We start from the raw sequence: 13,191 nt of genomic DNA on the forward strand, positions 1-13,191 counted from the left end.
ATCCTCCAGCCGCATCTAGAATAATAGCGAGAGTGTACAGACAAAGAGTCTGGATCGCTGTGGTCTCCATTTGAGATACTCGGGGACACTTTGTTTTGGATATTGACCACAGCCGCTGCATCATCTGTCGAGACACTAACGTACGGAGGCCTGCAGCCACTTAAAACGCATGCCATCGGCACGGGGACATGCTTGGAGGGGCAATGCTCTGGGACCTCTGAGATAAAGAAATTAAACTAATCATATTACTACTACTGCTGCTACTACTTGTATTACAACTACTACTGATAATAATAATATTTCTTGTTTTAAATTATGCAAATTATAAAAATGGATGGAAGAACCAACATGCAACTCAATACCCAGTAAATGTATTAGCAAATAACTTAAGACAGAAATAAACTGCTGTCAAAATAAGCACTATAATATTGCAAGATACACTGAATTAGCTGGTTGTTCTCAGCAGATTAAATACGATAACTTTCTAAGGCGGCAATTTGAGCCAAATCGGCGAGCAGAATATCCCTACAGCTGAAAACAGACTTTCTACTGTATGTTTACAACTATTATTTCATTAATGTGCTGTAGTCCAGATCCCAAAGTCATTTATTGAGCTGTTGGATGATAGCCTTGCTCATAATCAATATCATGTATTGACTTGTTGTTTCTGCATCTGTTAGTTGATGATGTGGATTCTGAACTGTTCCAGTGTAGAATACTATTCGGCTGCGGCCATATCCAGGGGTTTCACACATTCCTGTGTTCACCACCTAACAAATCATGGTGCACCAATGTCCATGACACCTGTGTCACATTGCTTATAATCCCACACTTGTTTTTGACAATACTCTTGTGAGCCCATTCAACGGAGGCATCCACTAGTGCACAGCAATGACATCGTCCAGTTGATGGGTGTAACAGCACTCATTAAAAAAAAGAAAAAGTATTTGACTGGGTTATCGGTTCAGAAATCCACAGCAGGAAACCGAGCATTTTCCTCCATAAAATAAGTAGTGGGAGGGTCAACCGCAGTCTAGTAGGTTACAGCAGTACTGTCATTAAGCTGGACTTAGGTTCACATGTTCACCTCATGGAATGTATCTGACAAAGAGCATTATGGTGGAAGCAGGGGGTAAAAAAAGGGAAGGGACAGCTCCGTATTCAAGCGCTAATTAGAAAAATTAGATCTATGAAAGGCAGCGAGTGATCTAGGCCTTCAACCTACGTCTGTGTACCCCTGTAGCAGCACAAAGAGGAGGCAACAATGAGCGCTGAGGAGGAGGGGGGGGGAATAAATAATTTAATCCATTATCTACTCTGCAAAGCTCATCAGCACTGCTACACAATGGCCACGATTGAATTGCTGATTGCATTTCTCTCCTACCCTCCAGGAGAAAATGCCCGTGCTCCAACTATGTGCACTCAGGCTGCCAGCAGAACCAAGAGCAAGAGAAAGAAAGAAAGAGAGAGAGACAGAGAGAGAGAGACAGAGAGAGAGAGTAGTGTTGAGTGTCTTCCACCAAGGTCAAACTACAATACAGCAATCTAATTAAGAGTATCACAGAGCTTCCTGTTCGGGGTCAACCTTCCCGTTGTGCTCATAGGGTTGAAGTGTCTATTATGTTTTGAGTCATTTACTGTACATTTGTATGATGAATATGACCCTGATTAAATCTCTCTAATTTCTTCCCACTCCATCTCACCCGTCTATGTCCAATTTCATTTCTCAGAGTTTAGCAAAAGGCAGGGTACCATTGTTGTCCTCCGCTTGGCACCTGGACTAGCAATTATCAGTCTGTATGCGTGGATTACTGCTCTGCAGTAAGGGGTTTTTTGGGTTGTTTTTTTTTTTTGCATCGAGCAATTAGTATTTTGTAGCTATGCCTCTTCATTCGTCAAATTTGAGTAGGCAAGGGACCATTAATGAATTACTCTGGCAATGCTCTCTGATGTCGATGGCTTTCACGCCCCCCCCCCCCCGCCGCCGCCACATCATTTGCAATCTATCATCTCTGCCAGGCTTAACTATAGTAAGAATGTCAGGAACACTTGAGTTTTTCTTGGCTCAACGCCTCTGACATGCTGGCTTCATTTTACCTTCCATTCCAGAGCAGTGCATTTACATAAAACACGGTGAAAGTAGTACACATAAAAGTCCCCTTTGGCCAACCGCTTTAAGGTCCTGTCCACAGTCCCAGCAAGGGGGAGTCAAGCTGCCTCTGCTCTGCTCTGTTTGTTTTATGGAGCAATAGTGAAATCACTCAGAGGTCAGCTAGCTTCAAAAAAACTGTGCTGGGTCTCTCTTGGTCCACTGGAAAGGGGTCCAAAAAGAGTCCAGAGGGCCATTGCTGGTTGCCCAGCCAATTTTCATTGACAAAACCAGGTCATTATTTCGTGAGCAAATATAGCAATATGCGGATCACATGTTGTGTGTGTGTGTGTGTGTGTGTGCTATGACAGAACAGCTTTGCACATGTTGGTGCTGCTGCCTGACTGGCCTATCCATCTTGAGCATGTGGGGATGCAGTAATAGACATATCATTAGACAAAAGCCCAAAATGCCCTCTTACACAACAAACAGAATTATGGTTACCCCGTTTACACATCTTGAATTAATTTGAGTGGTGTCATTACGCGAGTGCAGCACAAATTATCCAATACCAAGTTAAACTATTTATAGTCCCCACAAGGCCTGAGAGCAAACCGCGCCTAATGGTGTAATCTGTATTCTTAATGGTAATGCACTATTAGTTTGCTCCATTTAGCTTTGTACAGGTGCATTAATAGGGCATGGTGAGCAGTTTTCACCAAGTCCAAGTCCCCCCCCCCCCCCCACACATCAACTTTCAGTAGGGCCAACGCTCCCTCTAGTGGACTATGGAGAAAGTGACACGTCCAAACTACGTCTTGACAATACAGTATCTCACAGAAATGACAATTCAGACACCGCTTAGAATTTCTGATTATGAAATAAGCAAGGCATAGGAATAAAACTAAAAAGTATTTCAACCATTTTGTGCTATAAATGAAACGGATTTATCATTTCCATTTACCACTATTGTAGTAAGAAATGGACAGAGAATTAAAAAAAACAAAAAAACGGTACAAAGCCAACATGACTGCGAAGTTACAAAACGACAAATAACACAGCAGGATATACTTCTGAAATATCCTGCTCCTAATTAACCTTCAAGCTCATCAGCCACAATCAATAAAGAGTGTAGGCTCTTTTAATTGAGAAGAAGTAATTATCAGACTGTATTCATCGCGTTAATGAAACAATGTTCCAATATGCCTCCAGCAAAACTGTTAATTGAGTTCTATTTTTTTCTAGACCGGCAGGGTCCTCTTGTGTCCACGGCCACAGCCCACAGTGCGTCAGATGGGTTGGGGCCTTTGTGCTGTCGCCATGTAGACACAGGAACAGGCTGTGGACTGGTGGAGCGTGCGCGGCTCATCCCTACTGACACCCTCCCTCCTTCCTGTCTACTCACCCATCAGAGAGCAGACAGGAGCTGGTAATAATGCTGTCCTCAGCAGATCATCCCATCCCAATCTGTTATTTCACGGTTTCACTGGTTAAGCACTCCCTGTTGACTAAGATATAGCGAGGCAATTATTCTGTAATTATGGAGTCAAAAGCGGGGTGGATTCTAGAGTCACTTCTAGGGCAGAGGTAAATTACTGTATGAGCTCAAAAGGTTTTTTCAACCAATCGCTCCAATAATTGATTTCTACCCCACACAAAGACAATGGAAAATCCTCATTTGGTTTGGGGCATGCCAGTCTTTGCTTCGTGTATGTGGGCGCTATTTACAAAAGTATGATTTATAAAAACCATTTGTAAAAGATTTTCTAAATTTTGCATAACTAAAGAGCTGACTGTTTTAATGAGCGGAAGTAAGGCCAAACATGGGCAGGGAAAAAAGCACCTTGTAATTGCAATGTCCATGCTTCTAAAGTCGTAGCATTTTTTAATGATGCAACAACTCCCTCTACAGACAAATGAACAAATTAAAAATTTTTTTTTAAAAAATCAGCAAAATGAACAGACCCCACTTATGCCAATTCAAGTATCAGAACAATCTGTATTAAGATGAAATTATTTTACATCACTTGATTCATCTGGCAACCATGCATGTTGGTTAGGTGACATACAGTATTAAACACTGGATAATGCTGGTAGTGGTTACAATGGAAGAAAATCAGGCAGGTCACTTGCAGATAAGCATTTGTTTAGGTTGGTTGTTGGAGTGAAGGAAAATTTCATTAAAAATTGAACTGGCATGTAAACGTAATACATAACTAAAAAAATGAAAATGCTGCCATGGGTTGGGATTATCTACATATTGATTAAAAAAATCCAATAAAAAATACTGCGTTCACTATACACCAATGAGCCAAAACATTATGACCAGTCACAGGTGAACCGAACAGCGCTGATCATCTCTAAACAACGGCACATGTCAAGGTTTGTGTAGATTAGATGGTAACCGAACAATCAGTTCTCGTAGTCAACGTGTTGGAGACACGGAGAAATGGGTAGGAGGAAAGACCCGAGCAACTTTGACAAGGGCCAAATTGTTATGGCCAGACAACTGGGTCAGAGCATCTCTGAAATGACAAGGCTTGCGGGATGCTCTCGGTCAGCACTGGTGAGTACCTACTGACAGCGGTCCGAGGAGGGACAAACCACTAGGCTATCCCGTCTGGCCCGAACTGACAGAAGGTCTACTGTGGCACAAGTCACAGAACATTTTAATGATAGTTATGGGAGGAATGTGTCATAACACACAGCGCATTACACCCTGTTGCAAATGGGGCTGTGTTGCCACAGACTGGTCAGAGTGTCCATGATGACCCCTGTACACCGCCACAAGCATCTACAATGGGCATGCAAGCATAGGAACTGGACCTTAGAGCAGTGGAAGAAGGCCGTCTGGTCTGATGAGTCCCGTTTTCTTTTAGATCATGTACATGGCCATGTATTTGTGTGCCGTTTACCTGGGGAAGTGATGGTACCAGGACACACTGTGGGAAGACAAGCTGGTGGAGGGAGTGTGATGCTCTGGGCAATGTTCTGCTGGGAAACCCTGGGTCAAGCCATTCATGTGGACGTCAATTTGACTTGTGCCACCTACCTAAACATCATTGCAGACCAGGTACATCCCTTTATGGCAATGGTATTTCCTGATGGCAGTGGCCTCTTTCAGTAGGATAATGTGCCCTGCCAGACTGCACACATTGTTCGGAAATGGTTTGAGGAATATGATGAAGTGTTCAAGATGTTGCTCTGGCCTCCAAATTTTCCAGATCTAAATCCAATTGAACATCTGTGGTATGTGCTGGACCGACAAGTCCAATCCATGGCGGGTCCACCTCGCAAATTATAGGACTTGAAGGATTTGCTGCTAATGTTTGGTGCAAGATACCACAGGAAACCTTCAGGGCTCTTGTAGAGTCCATGCCTCGACAGGAGAAGACCAACAGCATATTAGGCAGGCGGTCATAATGTTTTGGCTCATCCGTGCACGTTGCAGTGAAGGCACTGTCAATTCTCATACCACCACCCTGCTGAACATGACCCTGTGACCAAACACAGAACAAAGTCACAACTATGTAAATGTTATACTTGTAAACCCTGTTTTCAGACATTCAATTCGATTCTCATTTCTCTGACTCAATGCTGCTGCCATGTTTGTTTCATAGAATACAAAATGGAGAAAAAAAAGAGAAGAAGTTATTGTCAGCTATATCGAAGACACTGATGAACGTATGCCTGTGTGTATGATAAAATACTGACACAATGTAATATTTTTTCTAAAAATTGAGAACACCTGTGCTGGATACAAAACTTATTATTATAGACATATTATTGTTAAGGTCACGCACCAAAGGATGCAAGGTTTGAGTATATTTTCTTCATAATTTGGTCCAAGGACAGGGATGCATGGTATGCACACATGCTGATTTGTTTTTGTTTTTTCTTTTCAATCATCCTTTCTGTAGTTTGTAAACAATTACTGATACACCCCAAATAAAATAAAGAAAACAAAATAATATACCACGGCTATCTTACACTTCCTAATCCAGCAGACAATATGCCCTTATAAAACTTGCTGGGGGAATGAATTAGGTAAAAAAAAAAAGTATGGTTTAAAATTATTTCAACAGGTTTAAGTTCATTCAAGTTGAGAGTCCACCATAAAAGCAAAGACATGACTTGTAACAGGGTGAATCAAATGCTTCTAGTATGTTGTTTTTCCAAGTATTTAAAATGTGCTCTAATATTGCACTGCTTATTGTAGCTTGACGGTTTCTTTACAAAAAGGAAAGCTGTCACGTCTGCTGGACCAGTAATAATATCACAGAATTTTAGACAATTTTTGAAAAAAATAATAATATTCCAATCATGTCATTTTATGCATTTAAAATGCATCATCATGCCATTGTAATAAGCTATTTAGTGTGAAAGCCAAACGGCCAGAGTGCAAATTTTGAGTGAAGGCCATCGTTGAGTCTTGGTTAGGGCTTTGCTGCATCACACAAGAGTCGCTGAATTTTTGAGCCCCAGCAAAACTTTCCTCCATGCAGTGATTCAAGCAAAGCTCTTTGTAGAATTAACATCACTTGACATACGTTGATTCCCATGTGCCCGTCTTCTTCCCAGTGTATATAACTTTAAATGAAGACCTCATAAGCTTCCTGTGGCTTTGGCCACCTTGTTGTTTCCTCTGACTATGCCTTAGTTCACTTTGGGATAGATTTTTTCATAGAAGAAGCTCTGTGAAAGGATGTAGAGTTCTCCATCTTTTTCCCTAACAGCATGTGCACGTGCAAACTGAAACTGTTCAAGAGCAAACTCGTAAAACTCATTTTCGATTTTCCAGATCTCTGACTGCTGCAGCTTGGCTATGGTCTCTTTGGTAGGGGGCTTCTTTTCGGTTGTTTTTCGCAGGTGGGACCTCTTTCCTAGAAAAGACAGGGGAACGAGTCCATCAATCTGAGCAACCAAGAGTTGCAGCAAATTGGCAGTGGAGGAACTGAAGTGGGTTCTCGCCAATCGGGTTGTATCAAGGATTAGCAGGATTGAGAATGGCATGAGGGCAAGACAAGCAAGGTCTCAATTACATAATGGTTTAATTGCTATGCTACCTTCTTTGACTCTACCAACAAAGCTGAATGAAGGACATCTCAGAAATTAGTATTTTACAAGCATTCCAGACTAGCATAGCTGCAGTTCGAGCTGTAAGAGGAATCAGCCTAGGTCAGTACCTGTTCTGTAGAGCTCTGTGGCACCTTTGAAGAATCGTGGAAGTGCTGCCTCAAGGATCATGATGAAGTCCTCAAGCTCCTCAGTTATGCCAACCAACAGGTATTCATTCACCAGGTTATACTTGGCCTGCTCCAAGGCCCATCGACTGCCTGTGTTCCTATAACAATGAGCAACACTTGTTCACTTTGTGTGCAAATCAAAAATTCACTGGCACAAATTAAAAACTTTCAAAACAAAAAATAAGGTAAACTAGCACAACCTTCATTTAGCATTCTAGAATGCCATTTTTTGCAATATTTGACCTTATTCTTATTCAGAAGAGAAAAATATATATTTCACACACTACACCTTAAGAACTTTGCAGTAAACATAGGTCAAAGAAATTTTACAATATGGTTTGATTAACATGTTAGCATTTAAGTATTTTTATTTTAAATTTATTTCTGATTTTTCCCTTTTTCTCCCAATTTAGTGGCCAATCGATCCCTATTTTTTAGTTCAAACACCCACCCTCGTACTGCATGCGTTCGCCAACTGCATCTCTCCGGCTGGCAGTCTCGAAGGAGACGCCTCGCCACTTTCGTGACAAGGCGACTCCAGGCCAAACCACTGCTTTTTCCGACACACACAGAGACGCATTCATGTGACGAACACAACCCGACTCTGCGCCCCTCCCGAAGACAGCGTTGCCAATTACTACTGCTTCATCGAGTCCGGCCATAGTTGGATCTGACAAGACTGAGGCGCAAACCCCAGTCCCCAGTGGGCAACTGCATCGATACAAAGCCGATGCTTAGACCGCTACACCACTGCAGACCCTTGAGTATTTTTACAAAAGTATAAACGTTTATATATTTTTTCAAAGCATGTGATTTTCACCAAAGAAATTCGATCTTTTTGATTAAAAGGATGTCTTTCATTGTTGCCAGAATGAATTGCTTCACAAGGTAAAGCAAAAGGACTTATGAGAACTTATGAGAATGTATTGTAACTTGTATTGTATTGTAACTAGATTGTATTGTAACTAAAATGTAACTTATGAGAAGATATTTTTCTGTAGTTTTTCCACTTCTGGTCCCAATTTCAATCTCTACAATGGGAGTTACGCAGCAGATGGGGGTAGTTATACAGATTTCTATTAGTCTTATAATTCTATTAGATTAGAATCACTGTTTGGTGAGTCACTGTTTGGTAAAATTCCGTTTCTAAGCAGACAGATTAAAGCTAGATGGGTAATTTCTTTCCTTGGCCTGTGACAACGGGCAGAATTTGCTATCTTAATTGTTGAACAAGTTATTTCAACCAAGAAAATCAGTAGCTCCACTAGCCTCTTGTTGCTAAGACAAGTAGTAAGGTTACAAATAATTTGGCATGATCTTGTTAAACTACATTTACATTTTCTCATTTAGCAGATGTTTTGATCCAAAGACACAGTCAGTAAGTAGTTGATATAATTGTATCAACAAGCATCTTGGACCACTGAATAGCAGTCATATCATAGCTGAGTGCGTATGTCATGTCTAAGTGCAAAGTTGTGAACTTTATGTGGACCAAAACCAGAAACCAATCTTGACAGGTTGAAAACCAAATATGTAGCATCATTCTTGATTCATTTCAGCAGGTGGATTGCACAGGCTGGGACAGCAGCAAGACATGCATTGCAATACTCTACATGATAAGAGTTGACTAGGGCCTGAGCCAGAAGCAGCGCAGCGTGCTCTGATAAGTGTGGCTGGATCGTTTGGATCTTCTATAGAGCAAAACAGCAGGAACGGGAAACAGCCGCAATGTGGTCAGAAAATGAGAGCATGTTGTTGATCATCACCCCAATTTTCCTTGCAGATTGGCTCAGTTTGCCAACATTTCTTTACTGGCTGATTTTATGTGTTGTACAAGGACAAATCCAGTATGCTGTAGAATACTATCAAAGGCCAATGGACCGTCATACACCATCAAGAAGGTGTATGTTTTGTTATTATCCAAATTGTCAACTCCTCTTCAGTGTTGCAGTTTCAATTTAAAAAAAAAATCAACCTGTAATGTCAAAGTAGGGGTAAAGACTGCCACGACTAACAGATGACAATGCCGCATAAGCAAGTACTTTTACCAAATGCTTAAATACATTTAATTTTAAGTAGGTTAATTGCAGTTCCATATGAGGCATGCATTAACTCAAAGTGATTGTTCTCTGAAAACATAGAGGGTGCAGGGCACTCACCAGCACTCTGAATGGTGGCCGCAGAAGAAGGGAATCTGAAGCCAGAGCTTCTCAGGAGCACAATCAGAACCCCCCGACGATACACATTCATCAAAGGTCTTAGATGCGGGAAACAATAAATAAATAAATAACGGAATACTTTTAAAAAGATTACATATTCTTCAAGGTAAGCACTAAATTACCAAATATGTGGACAGAAATTAGTATGACAGGAAGGAAAACAAATATAAATAAAATAAGTTAACAAGCACACATCGAAGCAAACTCAATATTTTGGAAAAGCACCAAGTTAAGACCTTTTTGTCCCCCTGTTTCCGTCGTCGCAAGCCAGGTCTGTAGTCGTCTCCAAAACGCAGGAAGTAGTAGTATGACACTAGACGCTCTATAGGGTCCCGGACCACATTTATATACATTGGCTTGCCTTTCACCCCATACCTAAAGAGCAGTAATTAGAAGAATTGTAAATTGATATTGAGTTTATACTTTTTTTACTTTCTACTGAAGGGACCAAGTGTATATAGAGTAGAACCTTTTGGACTGAAAACATGAACCCATCCCACAATGCAGAAACATGCCCACAGATTTTAGCTGTAGTTAAAAAGTGTTGTGTCACACTATGGGATGAACTAGGATGTTATGGGATGAGCTGGCCTAACTGCCCGACAGCAAACCACAAGTCTACAGTTACTAAATGATATGAAATGATAATGTCAGTATTGATAAGGCAAACAATACTAATTAAGGATAAAGAACATTTTAGTAATCAATACAAGACCTCTTTTTATTGGCTTGGCTGTTTATTACTAATCTGGATATTAATAATGTTTCAACAAAATGAAGAGATCTTACTTTGAGAAGTCCAGATAAGCTACATGGCCGTGGTAGAAGCCAGGCTTCATCTCTCTCCAGGAGGTGACGTTCCTGACAAACCGCACCTGAGGCCAATATGAAAACTAATTAGATTGCCACAGTAAAACAATTGCCCTTTAATGGTAGAAATTGGGACAGAAAGGTAAAAATGATTGTTCGTTTACTGGAAAATTATTTGTTTCTATTTGAGGGATAAACATAAGAAAACTCTATCAGAGAAACTGCTGCTTATGGTCAATGTGAAGGCTTATTTGTTTCTATGCAAGTCTTAGAAAAATGGCCATTATGGTCAGTTCTTGCAAATTTATGGAATGATTTATACATTTTCTTTTTCAATGAATCAAAATACAGTAGGCCTACATCAGAATACCTATTACTAAGACCCGATTGGTAAGCAATGATATGCAGAAAGACTGTATTGCTTTTCAGATTTTCTCAAAAGGTAAAAACATCAACAGCTTAGCTGTATCAATGGGTGAACAAAGTTGACATTTCATATCAAGAGTATAAACCTAAAATAATATTAAAATAACTATCACCCAAAGCACTAGTGCTATTGCCACTGTATATGTTTTTAGGGTCCCCCCCCCTTTTCTCCCCGATTGTGTCTGGCCAATTACCCCACTCTTCCGAGTTGTCCCAGTTGCTGCTCCACCCCCTCTGCCGATCCGAAGAGGGCTGCAGACTACCACGTCTCCTCTGACACATGTAGAGTCACCAGCCGTTTCTTTTCACCTGACAGGGAGGCGTTTCACCAGGGGGATGTAGCGCGTGGGAGGATCACGCTATTCCCCCCAGTTCCCTCCCCCCATCCGAACAGGCACCCCGACCGACCAGAGGAGGCGCTAGTGCAGCAACCAGGACACATACCCAAATCTGGCTTCCCACCCGCAGACACGGCCAATTGTGTCTGTAGGGACACCCGACCAAGCCGAAGGTAACACGAGGATTTGAACCGGTGATCCCTGTGGTGGTAGGTAACAGAATAGACCACTACGCTACCTGGATGCCCCAGGGTTCCCACTTTAAGTCAAATGTCAAATTCCTTGACTTTTCCCTGACTTTCACTGAATAAAAAGCTGAACTTCCATGACCTATAATGAATGGAAAAACAGGCTGCCTTTGTGCTGAGCAAACAAAAAACAGCCACAGTATTTTAAACCCATCAATTTGTGAGCTTTATTCACAAGTTCAGGCATTTTTAGTACAAAAAAGTTTTCACTGTTTAAACAGTGCACAATTATGATCACATACAAGTAGGCCTACACACCCTTATAATGGGCGCTGAAAAAAAATCAAGTAACCATAATCACTCACACAATATGAGAAATGTGTAAAATAACCCAATGCAGAGAAATACTGCATTGAAAATATTGCATTTTGATAAATGGCAACTAAAATTTATACACGCTACGAACTAGATTTGCTGATATTCTATGACTTGGTCCAAAAAATGATCAAATCCCTTGACTTTCCATGTCTGGAATAGACTTTTAAAAATTCCATGATATTTCAGAAATTCCATGACCCGTGGGAACCCTGTGTTTTAAAAGACCACTTCAATGTACAATTGAATTTTCATGTGTTCAATTGAGTTCAACTTTTAACTTTCTAGCAGTGTAGTTCTCTTCCTTTGCCTCCAACTGGTGTAAACTTTGGAAAGGAGAAAGACTGTAAAATGGAGGGGTAGGGCGTTGTGAAATGGCAGACAGGATATTACCTCGGCACAAGCAGCCAAAAATAACACTTGGATAGCTACAGGGCATATGTCATAAGCAGCAGTAACAGTAATACAAATGCAAGGGGTTTAACAGGTCAGCACTGCATGCCACTGACATGCATATTGTCTGTGGCTCTACAAAGATGTGCAGAGTCTGCAGTTGCAGGCAATGACAAACTGAGTCTCAGCTAAAATGCAGTTCTTTTTGCCATGATTTCCTTGCCAGTTATTTCATGTGTTTCTAATCCTGAACCCAAGTCCCAACTTTAAAACAGCCCCTTTAAGTAGTGAGGATCACCCTCGAAAACCAAGTTTGTCTTCACAAGTAAGGTGGGCTGTCAAAGGTCAAACCTCACAAGTACAGCCGTAATTGCACATGTGCGCGCACACACACACGCACGCACGCACGCACGCACGCACGCACGCACGCACGCACGCACGCACACACACACACACACACACACACACAATAGCAGACAGACAGACAGTCTTGGATAGGTCAAGATGTGAGACTGCATACAAACCCTTTAAGAGATGTGTAGGAATTAGGGGCTGTCATGATATAATTACAATAACAACAACAACAACAATAATAATAATAATAACTATAACACTTTTCTAAAACAATGTTACAAAGTGCTTTACAAAGAAATAAAACCAGACAAGGCAAAAATAAGTAAAACCAAATAAGTAAGAGTAAAAATAAAAACAAATACCAAACATTTGTAACAGCTTTCATAAAAATAAAAGTTTTAAGATGAGATTTAAAAGAAGCCAGAGACTTGGTTAGACTTGGTTAGTCTTAGTTCGACAGGAAGAAATGTCCATAGTATGGGGACTTTAACAGCAAAAGCCCGATCACCCTTTGTGACAAAATGAGACCTAGGAATAACCAGCAGGGCTCCATCTGTGAATCTTAATGGTCGAGAGGTTGTATACCAGGTCAGTAAATCAGAAATGTATGTAGCAGCAAGACCATAAGACCATTTAAAGCCTTAAAAATTTAAAAATCAATTCAAAATGTAACAGGGAGCCAGTGTAGATAGGCAAGCACAGGAGTGATATGGCCATGCCTCTTTGTCCCGGTAACGAGCTGAGCAGTGGCAT

At 41.0% G+C, this 13,191-nt stretch overlaps 1 protein-coding gene across 1 annotated transcript in view; it reads right to left on the reverse strand.

Moving 5' to 3' along the window:
• Window positions 1-3,998: 3,998 nt before the first annotated feature.
• The window catches only part of hs2st1b (heparan sulfate 2-O-sulfotransferase 1b), a 34,083-nt gene continuing 24,890 nt past the window's right edge, over window positions 3,999-13,191 (reverse strand). The window contains exons 3-7 of the mRNA XM_056276571.1: window positions 10,344-10,429; window positions 9,791-9,929; window positions 9,495-9,592; window positions 7,276-7,433; window positions 3,999-6,972 (exon numbers count right to left, since the gene is read on the reverse strand). Coding sequence (XP_056132546.1) covers window positions 6,746-6,972; window positions 7,276-7,433; window positions 9,495-9,592; window positions 9,791-9,929; window positions 10,344-10,429 — 708 coding nt within the window. The 3' untranslated portion in view covers window positions 3,999-6,745. The remainder of the gene's footprint in view (window positions 6,973-7,275; window positions 7,434-9,494; window positions 9,593-9,790; window positions 9,930-10,343; window positions 10,430-13,191) is intronic.

Source organism: Lampris incognitus, chromosome 3, assembly GCF_029633865.1.
Source record: "Lampris incognitus isolate fLamInc1 chromosome 3, fLamInc1.hap2, whole genome shotgun sequence".
Lineage (NCBI taxonomy): Eukaryota > Metazoa > Chordata > Actinopteri > Lampriformes > Lampridae > Lampris > Lampris incognitus.